This window comes from Barbus barbus (genome assembly GCF_936440315.1).
Source record: "Barbus barbus genome assembly, chromosome: 27".
Lineage (NCBI taxonomy): Eukaryota > Metazoa > Chordata > Actinopteri > Cypriniformes > Cyprinidae > Barbus > Barbus barbus.
Window position 1 is genome coordinate 9526001 of NC_136755.1, and position 21245 is coordinate 9547245.

Genomic DNA, 21245 nt, shown 5'->3' on the forward strand with positions numbered 1-21245 from the left:
TTCAGCTGAGGCAGCCGTGGATCGAAACTCAACAACTCGCTTCAAACAGCTCAAGCTTCCAGTTCTGGAACCATCTTGTCCATTTCGTCCTCAAGTTTGTGTCAGTGTGCCAAACAGACAAGCACCAAAGAGTTCATGTTGGTCGATGGGAATACCAAAAGGTTGTTTGATTGAGGATGAGAGGTGGGCTTCACAACTTTGTGATTTGATGGCTTTCTTGTTTTGTCTCAGAGCACTTTGGGGAAGACAAAACAAAATGAGAGTTAGACACCATTTCCTCAAGGAGATATAACTATTGCTTGCAAAGCAGTAAAAGAACAGTGTTCAAATTTTAGGTGCAGCTTAGGACACTAAATGTGCTTCTTATTGTCAGTCGGCTGCACACAGGGATCGATAGACACACTATATTCCAGAACCTATAGTGAACTGCCTAGGCAGCAATTTAAGGCATCATGGATCTGCCATTGACAAAAAGCCTGTTCTAAAAGGTAGGTGGCGTAATTAGCATCGCATGAATCCTTAGTGGACAAGAATGCACTGCGATGAGCAGTCTAATAAATCCAAAATGGTGGACAAAGAATTGTAAACATTCATTTAAAGGGGAACTATTATGCAAAAATCATAAGGTGTTTGAACACAGTTGTATGGCTGCAGTGTGTGCAAACAACCAGCCTATAATGTTAAAAATCCACCAACTCATTTTTTTATAAAACCAATAAATCATGAACAGTCTCTCCAAACGAGCTGTTTCAGATTCTCCCTCTGTTTACGTCAGCTCCAGACAAAGTATCACGCGTTTGTTTTCCAAAATTGCCTTTCTGAAAGAGCTTCTTGTCACTCTGTAAGGCTAACTGCTAAAGCTATCATTGTCTCTGTCTGTTTTCACTGATGCTGCCTTCAAGTGCTAACAGAATGATCTTAAATAGGAATGTGGTAGTTAAAAGTTGCGTATGAAAGCAATGTGAGTCGATCGCTTGACGTTTTCGAGCTCAAAATCAGAAGTGGGACTTATAAAGTTTGATAGCATGAGACCAGCTATGTTAACTTATTTTTATCCCACCGTGCTCCCCGTCTGTGTAATTCATAAACACAAATTTATTATGCACAGTATAATCAGATGACTGACTTTGAAACGGAGTATGTTTTCTGTAAAGATAACAGGCTTGTACTAATAGTGGAATGTTTATTTGTAAAGGCTAGCAGACTTATTTTACATCTTGTAAAAAGGGACATAATAGGTCCCCTTTAATACTGAAAAGCATAGCTACAAATAGTTTAAAATGATTAAATATGAACTATTTAATCAAACCTTTTTTGTGATATGCTCATTAATGCTTATTAGAGTATCCCGCCATTATGCCAGGAAGACAAACCCATCTAAAAATCAGAATTCATTGTTCATGTTCAACATACCTGTCCTGAGGCTGAAGCCTATTATTGCCGACAGGGGAAGGCGTAATTAGACCTTGCTGCGCAGTAGACCCCCCGTAGGGTGCTCTGGCGTACTGCACTCTGACGAGTTCTTGGCTTTGTCCTTGTTATTGTTGGGCTCGTTGTCTTTGATGATGTCATACTGGCGGCAGAACAGAGCTATCACACCTGTGCACCAACAAGCATGAGGAAGTGAGAGAGAGCTCAACAATTCAGAGAGTTGAAGACAGGATGACAGAGTGGTAGTGATGGATGGTACGTTTTTTGAAAAAAGGAAAGAAAATAATGGATTGATGGATTGCACCACGATTCTGCCCCAAATAATAACATACCAATTATAGCCGGTCTAGAACAGGGTGATGAGCTGCGCTGCGGCCCTGAGTTTACGTTGTGCTAGTACTGTCCCGTTTGATGATTTATTCTCTAGACTCCTCAAAGGCTTGATGTGGATTATAAAAAGATAAGGAAGGCCTCTAATACCCAATTACAACATTAGAAACTCCCTCGTCTTTTCTCTGCTTTACAAGAAAGGAAGGGTTTATGACCACAGACTACAGAGCTTGAAAACTAAATAAGTAAAACTTAAAGACATTTTTTATCAAATCCCTGTGTACCATCATTTGCATTCGTATAAAGAGTTAGAAATGTCATAAAACTTACAGAATGTGAATGATTGAAATTAGATTTGAAATTTATTTTTCACTCAGAAATTGCTAGTAAATTTCACAAAGACACTGCAACAATTGTAAAGAAATGGCAAGTAACACAATGAATTAAATGTGAAATAGTAGTTTCTCCTAAAAAACAAAAATCATTTTATATAGTATATCAAATATATTCAAAAAATTATAGGCCTGCATGTCCTGTTTTGACATTACACAAAATATTTCCTTACTTTCACGGAACATAAAATGAAGGTCTCCTGCCTGCATCTTGGTAGCAGACTAGAAACACAGCCAAAAAAGGTAAAACGCATATGTATGAAATGTATTGAACACGCCTAGAGGAAAAACTATTTAAAGGGGATACAGAAACATATTCGGGAGATCTCTCTGCAGGGTTTTCTCGGCCTTATTGTCTAATGATAATAAAGTCTCTCTTCTGGCATCAAAACCCTAAGACTTCAAGAGTGATTCTTCATAGAAAAGGCATTGTGTTCAAGTTCAAGTTCTGTTCAAGTTCGGTTGTTTGGAGTTGGCAAATGTTTTAAATGCTTTTGAAAGTCACTTATGCTCACCAAGGCTGTATTTGTTTAATCAAAAATACAGTAAAAACGGTAATTATGAAATGTAACTATTTAAAATGACTTTTTTTCTGTTTTAATATTTTAAAATGTAATTTTTATGATGCAGAGCTGAATTTTCAGCATCATTACTAGTCTTCAGTGTCACACGATCCTTCAGAAATCATTCTAATATGTTGATTTGGTGCTGAAGAAACATTTCTTATTATTATCGATGTTGAAAACAGTACTGCTTAATAGTTTTGTGGAAACCGTAATACTTATTTTTCCAAGATTCTTTAAATGGAAAGTTTACTTTTTTATCAAATTGAAGCAAAATAAACATAATCAAATAAATCTTTCTGACCCCAAACTTTTGAATGGTATTTACAATATGGCTTTCTATTAAATCATGTGACCATTGTAAAATGTATTATTTCTATTAATTTATTAATTATTAAAATACACAATTTTGCAGTTTACAGTGCGTGTTTGAATTCAGGCTATTTAAAGCAAGACTAGAGGGACGCTTGTAAATAATACACAGCATGATGCTGTAGTCCTTTTCATGTGTTACATAATTAACCCAATCTCTCTTCCTCCCCCCTCCTCTCCTCTTCCTCTCTGTCTCTTTCTGCTGTTTCCTCTTCTAGCCACCACAACTTCATCATAAATCTTTTTAAAAGCTGTTAACTTTTTGTGATTTAGAAATGTTGTATTCTACAGCATTGATTCTATGACCTTCATATTCTTTTTCTTCATGTAACACACATCTTTTGATCCAAGTGTGAACAGAAGAAATCTCACTCAATCTGACATTTTCAAATTGAATCTAGGTGACTTTGAAATGTGGAAATACATTTGTGTGAATGTAGCCAAAGTTGCAACAGTAAGATGATTCTCACCAACAAACTGCTCACGTTCTTACCTGCCCACATGACGAGAACCACCACGATGATAATGAGCTCTCCAGCCCTGAGCTGGGCGGCCTGGCCAACCTCCTCCATGGTCACTTCATCTGTGTGAATTCAAACAACCACAGTTCATTTGCATGTTTTCAAAGCCAAAAACATGCCCAGCTCTGCAGTTATCAAAGCTCAGGCATCGTGACAACATGAAAACCACAGAAGAATTATTCAAAGAATTAAGACCATCTTCGAATATCTAATTCATTCTTTAATTAGCCTCAAGAGGATATGAAGCCTAAAGCAAACGTTCATCTCTGGCTCAGATATGACCAAACTGTCATCATTTTCATCAAACTGGCTGCTTCCAGCCAAACCAAAGTGGAAGCTCATCAAGTCATGCTAGAGGATCACTTCAGGGTTGAGCTCTCCTCTTGCTGGGACGAGACCTCAGGGGCCACTTTCTTGTCTGGAGATTGAAAGCATCTAGTAATTAAGGTCTTGTTAGTTAAAAGAAACTACGCAGCGCTCTGGTCTGTGTTCACTGATTAACCGCAGAGGGAAAAGTGAAGTACTTCGGCGTCCTGCTTATCTGAAGGAGCAGAAATGCGTGTTTCGTAATGACTGGGAGAAGTTACATTCGTCTCTTTGTGCACCTCTTCTTTCTCTGAAGAACACGTCTATACCCTTCAGGTGAAACTGAAATCTTATTGATGTCTCAGGCATTTGAGTGCAGGGGAAAAGTTGGGGCATTTTTCAGCTCACCATCAACATCAATACATGTCATGAGTCCAATAAGAAAACAACATGAAGCCACCCTGAAGCGATGGAGAGGGGAGGCCCACGGAGAGAAAGATTAACTGTCTGTGTTTATTAGCCGTTCTGGTATTTAGTGAAGTGTAATGGTGCTAGCTTGATTAATTAAGAGTGTAACGTGAGCACTAATGCCTGATGATTAAACTGTTTTTTTTTTTGTTGTAAACGCTCCTGCTATCTAACTGACACATGCGTCAGCTAAGAGTTAGCCATCGGTAAACCACTCTCTGCTGCGCTCAAGCACATTTCTACCTCGATCCATCACAAATGACATTAGTGTAGAATTAACACATTTTTAGATACATCCTGAAAAAGAGAGCTTTATACCTTTATGAAGAGTGTGCTTTAATTATAATAACTTGATAAATCTACAGGTCAGTTTGTAATTTGGTCGAGTTGTCAATTTGTTTATATACAGTGCTTCAAAACTTGCGAAAATGCTTCTATTACAATGTGAAAAAATACACATTATATTGTAACTATTTGATTCTTTTTTTATTATCATTTATATTTATTATATGTATATTTACATTTTGTCATTTAGCAGATGCTTTATCCAAAGCGACTTACAAATGAGGATAATGGAAGCAATCAAAATCAACAAAAGAGCAATATGCAAGTGTTATGACAAGTCTCAGTTAGCCTAACGCAGTACACGTAGCAAGGTTTTTATTTTTATTATTATTATTTAATAAATAAAGAGAAAACAGATCGAATAGAAAAACAATAAAGCAAGCTAGTGTTAAGAGGCCTTTTTTTTGCTTTTTGTTAATTGTATAATAAATAAAAAGACAACAAAAAGGTAGAATACAAAAAGAATAGAGAAGCTAGTGTTAGTGTTTTTTAGTTTTTTTTAAAGAAAACAAGCAGTTAGTAAAAGAACAGAGTGCAAGTCTAAAAGGTAGTTTTTTTAGTTTTTTTAAGAAAAGAATTAGAATTTAAGAATTAGAATAGAGAGTGCAAGAGTTAGAGGGTCAAATAAAGATGGAAGAGATGTGTCTTTAGTCGATTCTTGAACATGGTTTTATATATATATATATATGTATATATATATGTGTGTGTGTATACTTTTATTTATTTATTATTTGTTTATTTAGTTATTTAAAATTATTCATAAAGTGACTAATAATAAAAATGATTCAAAATCCTAAAATGTGGTTTAGGGTTTAAATTTAGATTTGTTGGCCCCACTGTATATTATATTATAATGTTTAACACTATTTTAATATAATATTGTATTCCTTTTGGTGACATAAACCTATGAAATATAATACAAATATATAATCACAAATATATGTTTAATAGTTGATCAATAGGGTTGTTTTTCATAAAAAAAAAAAAAACTTCTCCCAAAACAGTATCTAGAGAACAAAGCAAATATGTTGTTATACACTACCATTCAAAAGTTTGGATCAGTGTGATTTAAAAAGAAAAAGAAATTCATACTTTTATTCACCGAGGTCAATTTATACATTAAATTCATCAAGATCAAAATGTTTCAAATTATTTATCCCGAGAAAAAATGCATTATGGTTTCCACAAAAATATGAAGCAGCAAAAAAGTTTTTAAAATGAATGATAATAAGAAATATTTACTGAGCGCCAAATCGGCACTCAAATGATTTCTGAAGGATCATGTGACACTGAAGACTGGAGTAATGTTGCTGAAAATCAGCTTGACATCACAAGAATAAATGATATTTTACAATATTTTCAAATAGAAAACAGTTAATGTAGTTTTTACTATATTTTCTGATCAAATAAATTAAGCCTTTGTGAAAATAAGAGATCTTACTAACCCTAAACTTTTGAATAGTAGTGTACATAAATATGAGATGTGCACTAAATGTATTACTTATTTTTCACATTTCACATTCAGGGAGTACAATTCACTGAAACTACATCATGGTTCACTGTTCCTCAAAAGCATGTGAGGGATGAAGAGGTATCATCATTTGACATTTCACTAAAGTCTGAGGTTACACCTACAAACTCCTGTGTGGATCCTGCCCGACTCTAACCTGCACGGCTGAGAGTTTGATACCAAATGTCATCAGCACGGTCCAGTGCCAAAGACTGATGCTCACCCACAAAATGGCAAGCGTTTCTGGAATATAAACCTCCCCAGCAGATGTTTGTCCAAGTAAGTAGGTCATCGAAATGGATTATACAACAGAAAAACTGACTGTATTGTGTGTTGCTCTAGACAAGACAAGCTCCTAGTAACAGAAAAATTAATGGGAAAACGCACAAAAGTGAACACTTTATGCCCTGAATTATGACACAACACCATTTTTAGAGCGGTTGTATAACCACCTCCCCGCTGTGTTTTTTTCCCTCTATGGAAGTGATTTGACTGTTAGTCATCTTTCAAATGAATCTATTTTTTTTTAACTGTACAAATCTTGCACCATGAATGTGTTACATCAGCATTGTATCTCTGCATATGATAAGCCCCAGAATCTGAATCTAATATGTCTGATTTATCCTAAAATCTAAATGTTGTCATAATGTTTATACATATATATATATATATATATATATATATATATATATATATATATATATAGGCCTATTAGTTCCATGCATTTGCATTAAATAGATCTTGTGGATTTCAAGCTTCAAAAAGCACCATACAAGTCATAAATGGTGTCCATACATTCGTAAACTATCATTCAGACCTGCTTTGTGAACTTGGCCCATCTATTCACTGAAAGATCTCACTTCAAAGAAGAATCTGTTCGTGAGTCAGACATAGCAACATCTCAGACAGAACTACAGCTGAAGTCAAATATTTCAGTCAATAATGCAGTAAATTTCATCTTAGTACTCAGTTCCTGTACTCCTTATTCCAGCACTTCTCATATTATTGCCCCCTTAGCATGAATTGCTTTGTTTCATTCCCTATTTGTAAGTCACTTTCATAAAAGCATCTGCTAAATGTAAGCGCCGATCTGTTCATAACACAAAGCTATCATATGGCTTCAGAAGACTTGGAATATAGTGCACAAGGCATATATACTACTTTTATGGCACTGTTATACAGCTTTTTGCTTTTTTGCAGCACGACAGCCCCAGTCCTCATTCACAGTCATACAGGTTTGGACTGACATAACAATGAGTAAATGATGAGTGAATTTACATTTTTGGGAGAACTATGCTTTTAAATTTGATATTTTATTGTGGTCCTGCTACCCCCTCTTGTCACAGCTGCAAGATATAATGTCGAAATTGCGAGAAATTACATTGTATATGCTAAATAAAGTTGCAATTGCAGGATATGGATTGTTTCCATTTCTGAAATGGTACTCTGAAGTACTTCAAATGGTAGTTGTTTGTTAGTGCTGGCTTACCTGGACTTTTGGAGGCCAGTTTCTCTGACTCTTTGGGAGTGCGGAACAAAACAGGTTCACTAAGGGGGCTTGTGCCGCTCATGCTAATGGACTGCACATGGACAATGTACTCTGTGTCTTCCTCCAAGTCCCATAATGCACATGAACGAGTGGTGGTGTTCACTTCCTGGATGAATCGCAGCATACGAACGTCCTTTTTCTATGAACATCAAAATGAATTAAAATCTGAGATTGAGAGCGCAAATATTCTAAGAAGAAATGTGGTTGATGCCACACCATGAAATCAAAATCCATCCTATTTAATTTCTTAATACATGCTCCTGTTCTAATTGTAAACAATTCATCAGTGCATGTTATATTTGTAATAATCAGTATGTAATATGCAACAGCTTTCCTCTTTAGTTGATACCACTCCTCTTTTTCCTCTTATTTTTCTCTCCCTTTCCATATCCAATGATCCATTTTTATCAATTGATTTACTTATAATGGATAAATGTCTTTAATAATGGCTTTGTCAGATAAGATTTACAGTGTGCACTAATAAACAGTGCTATTGGCCCAATTCATTCTTAGTGAATTCCCACCATACTTGTGATAAGTGGTTGTGATAAGAAATCCACGAGGTGATAAACAGTTAACACACACACACACATTCATGCACACTGCAGAAACTCTGTCTCGCTCAGTTTGGTGACAAGCTGTAATGGCTTTGTACTCCAGCAGATGGTCACTGCAGTCCTTATTACGGAGGTCTCCACAGTGACTGCTATCTTCAAATCTGCTTACACACACACACACACACAAACTAATGCATTTATGCATAAAACATTTACAGAAAGCTCAAGGCCACCTAAAATATCAACAGCATGTGCCCTCGAAGAGAAAGCGGCCCAGTCTACATCGACACATAATCAACATGCTCACACAAGCATTTCTCCATGATATTGCCTCATTAATCTTGAGTTATTAGGTAATTTTGCCATGTTTTGCACATGTAAGGACTCAAAATTGACCATAAACTGGTTCAATACCTGCTGGGTGATGGCAAACCCAATGACTGGGTCTCCTTCCAGAATTTCCCATGTTACTATTGCTGAGTTCCCCTCCAGTGCTTTGATGGTCACATTGAGCGGAGCAGATAAACTGTCTGAGGATGACAAAAATAAAAGACATAGAGGGATAAAAGGTGCTGATGTGACATACTGCAAGACCTCTTGCGCTTATAGTCCCGTATTAATGATCAAAAACATTGAAAATGTGCTTGACTGTGCATTGCATGCACTCTCTACATAGGAACGTCACAGTTAATGTTTGCTTATTTTTAATAATGAAACTTAAAAATAAAATAAAAAAATGTGATTGTTGAAAAGATAATATTCTTCTATTTTAACTCTTCACTGTATATGATAACAATAATGATTTAGTTTCCTAGTGTACTGCTGAAGCAACATATAAATGCACTCAGAAAGATATTTTACCCATTACTTTAAGCTTTACCGGAAACAGAATGGACCAGTTACAGTCATTTGTGTCATTTATTTAACCATTTAACAGAAATAACAGTGAGTAAAATCACTGTCCAGGTGATAAACAGTATTTTTAAAATATAAACAATTTAATCTGATACCCTCCACCTCCCCCAGCACCACCTGTCTAGATATTTATGAAGCAGCATATATTAAATGCTCACTAAAGCAAGTCTATTGGCAATATCAAGCCCATACTTTCTCTGCTGCAGCAGTGCGTATAGTAGATCTTGTCCGCCAATAACAAATACATAAACATTGCCATATCCATCACATTCTAAAATTGTTCTGAGAGTTGTCCTGATTCAAACAGAAAATATTGCCTTTATGCTGGAACACAATAGCCTGCCATACACAAGGTAATTGCCTGTATAAAGTAAAACAAATCATGTACAGTTATGCGGACTGTACACATATACTGAAGTGAAATTGCAGTTCTTATTTGATATTATCCTTATAACTTATTTCCAGTTCATATGTTGCTAGGTTGTTTCTATATGGCCAGTTGAATTCCTAAGACCCAGAACACCCGAGCACAACTACATAGCCATGATGTGTTCAGTTGTGAATTATGATGGTAGTACAAAGTTATTTTTACCCCAAATGGTTCATTCCGTCTTCTCTGTTATGTCTTTCTCTAACTCTTTTTCTAATGCCGAAATGAACAGTGCGGTTTGGTTGATGGAAATGCCCTGATGCTTAGCTCTATGTTTGCTCTAGATCAATATTTCCACTGCTCTTTACGTTTATTTACTGTGTGGAAGCTCTTAGATTGTTATCTGAGCCAGCCTCTTTGTCTTTGATGGTCATCAAAGAAAGAAAATGGCCTGGCACAGCCTAGAGTACACAAAGCCAGCAGCCGTTTGGCCATTGGGCATTTTTTCACAAATTAAATGGAAATGATTTGCCACAAAGACATCAGAAGTTGTGCGTCATCACTTGTCAGAATGATAATATGCCGCTACATAAATCGGTGCGTGAAGATCTAATCATCAGTAATGTTTGTTGACTACAGAGTGAAATGGTTGTCTGCTTGGCCTCATTCATCACAATGTAACAAATTCACACCCTGCAGATGGGAAATCATGTATTTAAAGGGGATGACAGACAGAGAAAGCCAGTCATCCCTGAGGACACAATATGTCTCCCACTGGGCAGGATGTGTTTGGAACAGTCATACATTACACTTTAAATAGGGCAGTAATGTAACATGCATTCAGAAACATGCCTCAGTAGTTTATTGATGCCTATGAGGAGCGCATTCACATCCCAAAATTCATGGTTCATGAAATGTTGCTGTGCAAAAGGTTAGTTTGCCCCAAAATGTAAATTCTGTCATCATTTACTCACCCTCATGTTTTTTTGAACCACTTCCCCATAGAACACAAAAAGGAAAAGAACGTGTTCTTTTCCATACAATGAAAATTAAAAGCAATTTAATGGCCTATGTGTTAAATTCACTAAAACTATATAAAAAAAAATGTTTTCGTTAATTTAAAGCTGCAGTCCGTAAGTTTTGCCTCTTTGTCGCCATCTCTGTTTGAAAACCTGGAATTGCGGTTTCTTGCGGAATTATCTTCCGTGCGTGGGTTGCTCTCCGGCACGGCTCCAGCTCGGATGAATCTAATGTTTTGAGGTGAATGTGTGGCAGTCAGTCACCGCACCGGTGTGGATGTTTACTGTACTTCGCAATCACAGATTCTATACGTCTTGGAATATATGACCCAAATAAGGATTTTCACCGTATATTGTCATCTGAACAAGTAAGTAACAAATCTGCCACGTTTGTTCTGCCCAACTGAGGAAAAAAGCATTATCATAAATCGCGCTACCAATGGTGATTTAATCTAAAGATTGGTTATTTTATATCACATCAAACCATGCAAATTGTTATTGTTGTTATACTTTATTGTCAAATTATTAGTTATCAACATCAGCATTGCGCGACTATGAGTCTAGTGTGTATTAGTGTGTAGATTTCAATTTCTCTACAGTCTAATCTGTAATTGTCATAACATTCGAATTTCATATTAAGAAATTATTTTAACCCAAAAAGCAAACTATGCTCCCTTCGTCTTTAAAATACAAATCTTGTGTAATCCTAGGCTATCTGTAATCAGAAGCATATTTAAAACTGTAATGTAATTTAATTTCATTCACACTTGTTTCATAAACACATGTTGATTACAATCCGCCATCAAAATGATACATTTAATTATCCTAGCTGCTGTGAGAAAAGGCTAAACGATCCGCCACCTGCAGGATCCTTGCGATAGCCTACTAGCCGGGACAACTTCTTTATGTTTACAGACGTGACGTAATGATGCAGTGCCATGCTCGAATTTCCCACGAAAACCTACCCGTACCACTCAAATTAGAAAACATTATTATAATATAACCGGTGTTTTAGTCATAGTTTTGAACACTGGTCATGTACTTGCTCAAATATTGATTTTGGATCATTTTTAACCAAAAAAAGTGACGGACTGCAGCTTTAAATGAACTGAAATAAAATATAAATATTTGATGAAAAACTTAAAAACATTTAAATGATGCATTGATAACTAAATGAGGAAAGTTTATGTTAAAGTACTTAAATTACTAAAACTAAAACTGAAAAAATAAAACAAAGCTAAATATAAATACTAAAAAAACAATGTGAAAAGCACATCAAAATTACTAAAAAGAAAACAAAATTAAAATGAAAATATAAAAATAAAAGCTCATTCATAATTTTAATCGATACTATTATAATATATAAATAATACTAAAATAACACTGTTTTTTGAAGTCAGACAATAGCTTTGTGTAAGGAACAGACCTAAATTTAAATCAGTTACAATGACCGAATACAACACGGCAATGAATATGCTGAAGTGAAAATGAGATTTGAGAGCTATGGTGGAAAATACAATTTTCATTGAATAACAACTTTGGTCTCTTCCTCACATGAAACTATTGTATGACTTCAGAAGACTCTTAATACACTGCACAAGTCATATTTTTAATTGTATGTACTTTAATAGGGTCTTATGTTCAGCTTTTGGTTACTATATGCTTTCACTGAATGGAAAAGAGCAGCATGTACATTCTGCTAAACTACTAGAAAATCATGAGGATTTGGGATGACATTAGGATCAGATTTAAATTTTTTGGCTGAACAACTCCTTTAAATAAGAAATAATTTGTTTGATTTTTTCTTATTCTAGTTTAAAGCTACTATAAATCAAGCCATTTGTACACGCTTCACCTTTAAGGATTGGATGCGTTTTATAATTTGCCTTTTATTTGGATATTTTCCAAAAATCTTCAACACCTTCAAACACTTTCAACTTAAATTACCCTCTTAAAAACGAATAAGGTCAAGCTGCCTCAAACACATTTGTTACCACCGCTGAAGAGGTTTCAGACATCATGTCAACACATACAGTACATTAATGTAACCTCATGAACCTCAGGCTGAAGACGTTCATTCAGTCTTTCTGGATCCCATCGGTTGTTTATGGCTTCTCTCATGAGACTCATGTTCTATAGGTCCTTGGCTTGCAGCCAGACACCAAACCTAAAGTGTATTAGCCTGTCTGCAGAGACAAACGTGATTTGAATGTATGGACTCTCAGGCTATTCAATCTCGCAATGAGCACTGCTTAGGAATCCTGTCCCCTGGAAAAGTTCATGCAATTCATTTTTCAAACTGTCAAACTAAACTCACAATCACATTTGCTTGTCGCCCTTGTATGAAGCATGAGTGTTCTGGTTCCTATGTGTCTGAGGGGTGTGCAGTCAGGCGGGCAGTGGCGGTCCTGTGATACTCGTTACATAGACCTACAGCCATGATTTAGGGAGCCCTGGCTATGAGGCGAATCTCCTGGCTTGGCTTGGCTGCATCCACAGTCCCTGGACATGGCAGCCCTCGTAAATATGTAGCTTAGTGCTGCCGTCCCACAGGAAGAATTGGAGTGATATTTATTGGTGTAAACATTGGTCAGGTAAAGAGTAACCTAAAGCTCATTTGATGGAGAGAGGTTGTGCTATCTTGTTTCAGAGTAAATGCAATATTTTTTGAGTAGAGAAATATTTTTTATGTTTGTATGAGGCCGTCAGGTGCTGCAGCTTTTCAAAATCAGATCACAAGTCTGAATTCGATCAAAAAAGTATTATGGTGCAGCATTAGAAAATTGTACATGACTGCTTTTACAATTTTGCAATGCTCCTATGAAGTTTTCAACATATCTTTAAGAAGACTTTCAGAAAATATACCAAAAAGAGGCAAATTATACAACATGTCCCATCATTAGAGGTGAAATATGTAACTTCTCATAACATATTTTATTATTAGAAATGTTGAAAATGGTTGTGCTTCTTAATAGTTTTGTGGAAACTAATATATAACTATATAAAAGTTCAAAAGTACGACATTTATTTAAAATCTTTTGGAAAAACCGATGTAAAAACCTTCACTTTGGCATCCTTGCTGAAGATATTTTAATTTTCTTTTTCAGATATTAATTCCAAACAAACAAACAAACAACATTTCCAAAAAATCTGCCAAAATTCAGCTGATGTTGTGCATTATATGACTATACTTTGGGAACAAAATTTCCAAAAGTGAGCTATATCTGACAAAAGCTTAATTTGAGGACATTTTAATTGGAAAAACTTTAATTGGAGAATCAATCAAAATCATTTCATTTTCTTTTTTTAAGGTTTACCTGTTACAGAGTTTGTCTGCTGTATTATAATTTGCTTTATATAAAAACATAAGAAATCTATTGTATGTCCTCATTTAGTGAAGGAAATGTTTGTGTTAATCAGGTTTTGGTGGGGACCAAATGGATGGTAAAAACTTGAGTTATTTTGTAAAATTGTAGGATCAGCCAATGGTCCCCTCGAGGAAAAAAAAAAGCCTAATAAACACTAAATCTCATGTTAATGGCAATTGAAAACAACAGAAAGGTTTCTGTGAAAGTTAGGGAACAGAAAATATCATTAGTTCAGCATAAAAATAATAGAAGTCAAAGAAAATCCTCACAGTGACAGGAAAAAAAAGTGAAAAATTGAGGAAAACTAGCAACTTAGACCAATGATTCATTATGTCCTTGACCTGCGAGATTATTTCTCACTGTAAAGCAATTTAGCAAAGCCCCCTTATAGGGAGGAAAAACTGAGCCTCTAATTAACAATTCGGTGATGTCAGAGATGACAGGATGCAGTTTGGCCTGAAGTCTGTAAGCGGTTTCACAGCTCAAGCTGACCTCTAGACTGAGAATATTACACCCTTGAGATTCAAATCCCAGTCTCTGATCCAGAGACCCGTGGCCTGCTTCAACTCAGAGGAAGTGATGCAAACAGCTTCCCTCCAGCATGTAATAACATCTTAGCTTGGACTCTGCGTCCCACCTGACCCCCTCTTATTTCCAGATACGTTTGACAATATTTTATGTGAGAGTAATATCAGCCAGTGAGTATCCACCATCATAAAGTTTGTGTTTTAATTAGGGCTTTCAATTCAACTCGCTAATTTTGTGTGATTTATTATAAAACTAAAATTGCAGAGACTAAAAATTAACACATTTAATCAAACCCTACGACCCCCCAAAAAAATCCTTAGTAGAGAAGAAGAAAAGACATGTCCTTTCTGTATGAATAATTCATGCAATTTGCACATGGCAGATTTTACAGTATTGCATTGCTCATTTGAGAATATATATACACTATGTATGTATGTATGTATAAATATATATATATATATATTCAGTGGCGTGAAAAGATTTTTGCCCCCTGCCTGTTTTTTTTTTTTTTTTGCATATTTTTTGTCACACTTAAAAGATTCAGATCGTCAAACAAATCTTAATATTACACAAATATTAATGATTTCATTTATTAAGGGAAAAAAGCTGCCCAAACCCACCTGGCCCTATGTGAAAAAGTAATTGCCCCCTACATCTAATTACTGATTGTGCCACCCTTTGCAGCAACAACTGCAATCAAGCGTTTGCGATAACTGGCAAGGAGTTTTTCACATCACTATGGATGAATTTTGGCCCACTCTTCTTTGCAGAATTGTTTTAATTCAGCCACATTGGAGGGTTTGCGAGCATGAATGGACTGTTTAAGGTCATGCCACAGCATCTCAATTGGGTTTGGATTTGGATTTTGTCTTGGCCACTCCAAAACCTTAATTTTGTTTTTCTTGAGTCATTCAGAGGTGGACTTGCTGGTGTGTTTGGGATCATTGTCCTGCTGCATAACCCAAGTGCACTTCAGCTTGAGGTCACAAACTGACGGCCGGTTCATGGTTCCATCAATTATGGCAAGTCATCCAGGTCCTGAAGCTGCAAAGCAGCCCCAGACCATCACACTACCACCACCATGTTTCACTGTTGGTATTTTTCAGTAGGGCCAGGTAGGTTTGGACAGCTTTTTTCATTTAATAAATGAAATCATCATTTAAAAACTGAATTCTGTATTTACTTGCATTATATTTGTGTAGTTTTAAAATTAGTTTGATGATCTGAATCATTTAAGTGTGACAAGTATGCAAAAATTAAAAAACAGGAAGGGGGCAAAAATAATGTTTAGAATAAATATTTAATATTTTTGAAAGAAGTCTGTTATGGTCATCAAGTCTGTATTTATGTATGTACAGTAAGATGAATACAGTAATATTGTGAATTTTTTTATAAATATTTACAATTTCAATATGTTTTAAAGAGTAATGTATACTTGTGATGCAAAGCTGAATTTTCAGCATCATTACTCCAGTGCTCAGTGTCAGAAATCATTTTAATATGCTGATTTGCTGTTCAAGAAACATGAAAATATTATTATCAATGTTGAAAATGAGTTGTGCTGCTTAAGGTTTTTGTGGAAACCATAATAGCTACGAAACTACTAAGCTAGAGTTTAGGGGTAAGTAAGATTAAAAAAGAAGAAAAAATGAATACTTTTATTCAGCAAGAATGCGTTAGTCAAAAGTGATAGTAAAGAGTTTTATAATGTTACCAAAGATTTCTATTTCAAATAAATGCTGTTCAGTTGAACTTTATATTGATCAACGTATCCTGACATTTTTTTAAAACTCTTAAACATTGCACATAATTAGACCCATTATTAATAACTGAGCACCAACAGCATATTAAAATGATTTCTGAAGGCTCATGTGACCCTAAAGGCTAGAGTAATTATGCAGAAAATTCAGTTTTACCATCACAGGAATAAATTAAATTTTAAAATGCCATTTTTAATTATCAAATTAACACAATATTACTGTTTTTACTGTATGTTTGATGAAATGAGAGATTATTAATTATTAATATTATTAATGTCTTTAAAAGACATTAAAAAGATCAATATATATTGGCCTTTTGTCTCTTTTGTTGGTTTTATTATATATATATATATATATATTTTTTTTTTTATTCAGCAAATATAGCAGAGAGTAAAACTGTAAAATGCATTAACTACTGTACCACAGTTCCAAACGTGACTTCATGTGCCGCACCAAACTACATTTATGCATGACAAACAATATATTGACATGTCTTTTTCTTTGTCTGTTCAAGTATTGCCAGTCTTAATTGGGAAGCTTTTATCAGTTAAATAATAATTAATGTGATTAATCGTGATTAACATTTTACTGACTGACATCCCTAATGCATCAAAACAAAACTTCAGTCTGATAAACTGATATATTTGCTCGAATATGCAGTGCACAGGAGCGACTGGCACCACTAAACAACATCAGACTCATAAAATATTCACAGTGTCCTCCCGTAGCTTTGATGAGATGCCTGACACTGTCAGATGAAACAAACATGTGAGAGCTCGGAGCGAGGAACTCCACGTTGCACATTGTGGGGTCACCTCTGCCTTTCATCACAGGCGTCATAACAAAACACACCAGGCCTGTAATAAGACCAAACCCTGTAAAGTTGATCAGTTATTCTCTGACATGTTTGTTTCACCTGCTTCCTCTGTTGCTTCTGTGCTTGAAACTGTGTTCTTTTCATAATGGTGAGGAAATGTCACTTGCTCTCTTCATTAATATTCCTCCGTCCTGCATCACTGCCAGAGCCTCAGTATAAAGACGTATGGACAGAGGCTTTGTTGCCTCTCTAGACCACATAAAAGAGAAAAGCAGAGTGAAATGGTTGGGTGTGCTTTGTTTCTGTATAATGTTACACATTAACAGCCACTACACCGTAGTAGCACACGCTCTGCTCTTTTTTCCACAAACAGTCCACATCTCAAATTTATATATGGCACAGCCATACCATTTCACAGCAACTTTTATGATACAATTCTATTCCTACACTATTATAGCAGTATATAATTTTCAGATTGCCAAACAGGTGCCACTGAGGTGAAACAGTAGCTGTTTTAGCAAACTGCCCTCCTTCACCAAACAACTGTAATAGAATGAAATTGCAGGTGACTTCCTCTAGAAAGCTATACATTTAAGTCCTGAGGCATGTAATTTTTTAATGTAATTTTCTGTTGAACTTTAAAATCTGATTATGTCTTGTCAATCAAAAGGGGGCGGGAAAAGCATTTGGTGAAATTCGCTCAGTGTATAAAATGTCTATTTTTATTTTTTTTTTTAAATAAAGTTATATACAGAATGCAAGCAACATAACAACATTCAGTGCTCTCATCCATTATATCATCACAAATTTGTCTACAATGTACAATAATCACAGTAACAATGGTGCATGTTTGGTGTTACAGATTCACATACACGCTGAAAAAAAGTTACCTAAAAATCATAATATTTATATTAAATGGTTTTAGTCAAAATATCAATCTAAATACATTTACAGCAAAGCTACTTTATAGGTTAAATCATGTATGAATAGCTCTTAAAGTAACAATTGCAGGTTATCATTTCAAGCAGCATGACATTAGCAAATTCAAAGTAATTTCAAATTACTGCCGATATATTTCACTTTTTTGTAAATTATTACATGATGCACTCATTTTCATGCCACTACAAACAGAAATAAAACTTAAAGCAAACATGTGGAACAAATACCTGAAAACTTGCTCATTAGGACCAGTTATTGCTATGAATATATACATTTACATTTGCCATTGCATTCATGCATCCTGATATGCTTTGTAATGCTTTTGTTTCCGTGTTAAACTGGCACTGCTTTTGATCTAAAAAAAAAAAAATGATAAAAAAGATGAATGTGCATTAATTGCGATAGTTATTAGTTTACATTTGTCATGCAAATTTTCCACATCTAAGCTTTTTATACTGAGAAATTGAATTTTAAAGCACTTTACAAAAGTCAATTATTATAGTAATTTATTTTCCAAGCTGTGAAATTACTTATCAGTATTTTAAAATAAGATAACAGCAAAGGCTGGACAATCCAAAAACTGATATTGCCAACAGATAGTTATCTGCATGTACATCTTTGAAACAAGCTAATATTTTTAGGTTTGCAAATGAATAAAAATAATAAAATGCCATGATTTTCGGGATATATCCAGGCCAGAGAAAAAGCATTATACTAACATCGATATTAAATGATATATTGCTTTGAAAGGTTCAATTAATGGAGAAACGCAAATACGATTGAAGAGAATGGCTGACAATTAAATGATTGACAATTAAAGTAATCATTAGTCTGCTGTGTTGAGCTGTTATCAGATCGGTTCCCATTTAACAAATGCATTCAGTATAGCCTACTATTAATGTGTCTGCGTCCAGACACATTCCCTAAATCCCAGTGCCCTAAAATGTGATTTATTGTGCATTCAAGCTGTCATTTCTGTCTGGCGACCAGGTTTCTGCTGTCTCTGAGAACAGAATCAATCAGGATCACATGAATTGTTCACAGCATTTACATGCAGCCTGAATGAACAGTGGAAACCCACGAGCGTCTGTGCTTCCCATGGAGGGCTGAACAGGTAGCAGCGCATCATTTATTCATCTCATACCCGCAACCTGTCTGTTCTCTGCCAATGTGAACATATCAGAATGCATTGCACTATGCATATTGCTTGTAGCTAAAAGATAAAACCGTTGCAATTCTATTCATGCATGCAAAAATAGTGGAATAGGGGTTTATGTCTGTTTCTATATCGTGCGCAAAAAGCCCATAAATGACCATATATAATAATGACATTCCTTACCAAATGAGTAGCCTACTATCACGCAAACTTACCGGCATTAACCGAGGACACGGAGATATAAGCCAAAAACAACAATAACACCGCAGCGCACGAGCCTTTAATTCCCCACATCCTTCAAGGAATTCTTTACATTCTGTTCGGAAGACGTTGAATCCCATTTACTCGCAAGATTTTTAAACTTATAAGTCGGCGTCTATGTGTTTAACATTCACGACTGGTTGCCGTCTTTATTCCTGCATCTGTCCAGAACAGCACTGGATCTAAACTCCGTACTTGCCGCAGAAAGTCGACATGAGAAGACTGCGTGAGCCCATTGGACGGCATTTGTCACTATTACTAATGGGACATAATATACACTTACTCCAGGGGGCGCTCGGTGGCTCACAAAGCCGAGTCTTCTATTGAAACGCATTCAAATTTAAGTTGGCTTTCAAGAGCATTTCTAAGCCAAAAAGCATGATGAATTAAATCTATTATTATAACTCTTCGTGTCTGGTGTATAAACGATAAGTCAGTTACAGCAACCGCTGTGTTAAGGTTAAATAAAAGACTGTATTCTGTCATCAAAAACGGCTGTGATTAGTCCGCCCTAACAGCGCTGAGAAAAGTAACTTGCACCACGTGACAACGCTGTCCAAGTTCCAGCAGCACCCGAATAAAGACACGGAGGATCTTCATAGAATAGAAAATAGAAAAAGAACTGGAATTGAAGAATTAGAGAAGAGTTAGACCGTTAGGGGGTCTAAATAATAACTCTCAAACTGAGGCTTGACCCCGAAAAAAAAGGTTGAGGGATACTTTAATAGTAGGCTTCAAGGCCTACAAAACAACCACAAAAGTTCAACTAGCAGATAGATAAAGTAGCGTAAAATACACTGCTTGTGTGTTTTCTGTTAGGATCATTTGACTTACAAAACACACATTTTGTAATAGGCAGATATACTAGTTTTCTGTTTAAGAAGTATTTAAGATTGTGCTACACTGAAAAAAAATGGTAACCGTAAATGTTTACATTGAATCTACCTAAATACACACAGCAGGCACAGGACATCAATATAACATCAGGATGGCGTTGGATACGACGTCAGACAAAAGTTGCATTTTGGTTGAGAATGAAAATCGAGTTGACATCACTTTTTTGACGCCAATTTGACACTGACTTAACGTTGGATTTTGGTTACACAACCTAAAAACAACAAATATCAACATCAGCTAACATTGGTATTGGACATCAAATTAACATTGACATTAGATGTTGAATTGACATTGAATTTTGGTCACTCAACTTCGCAACCGAAATTTAACCAAATATCAACCTCATGATGTCTTGTGCCTGCTGGGCATTCATCATTTATACCAACAATACAAAATTTTATGGCTGAAATCAACAGAAATAGATCACCACTTTTTATGTTGTGTGCTGCTAAATCATAATATGGGTTACGACAAGACAAACCTTAGCCGATTGCAAGATTCAGTCATAAGTTGCACACTGACTGTAGACAGAGAGACAATGTGTGGGTTGTTAAGCTCCACCTTTTTTAGGACTCCCTTTGTCATGGTAATTGCCATTCTACCCGTGTATTACATTTCTATGGTGTAGCCACTACCTGGGACAGCGCAATGAGCTCTGCATGACAGTCTCAGCTTTAGCACGCATCGACGGCTTTCAGTGTACAACATGGGGTACACAACTACAAAGCAGCTCAAAATGCGATAACCAAAGCTAAACGGACAGTTCAATGACTGCTGCTCTATAGTCATCCGCTGCAGCCCATTCAGTGAAAGTGCTGGCAGTGTCTTCATCGCTCCCTCTCGCCGGTTCCTGCCAGAATGCTTACTGAGG

At 35.7% G+C, this 21245-nt stretch overlaps 1 protein-coding gene across 1 annotated transcript; it reads right to left on the reverse strand.

The window, feature by feature from the left end:
* Nucleotides 1-1459: 1459 nt before the first annotated feature.
* Nucleotides 1460-19510, reverse strand: LOC306846753 (fibronectin type III domain-containing protein 5b-like; the record flags this gene model as incomplete). The annotated part of the gene is made up of 5 exons (XM_079380343.1): nt 1460-1599; nt 3582-3671; nt 7728-7926; nt 8759-8874; nt 19432-19510. 5 exons carry the CDS (start codon nt 19508-19510, stop codon nt 1460-1462), a joined length of 624 nt encoding a protein of 207 aa, XP_079236469.1.
* Nucleotides 19511-21245: the final 1735 nt, after the last annotated feature.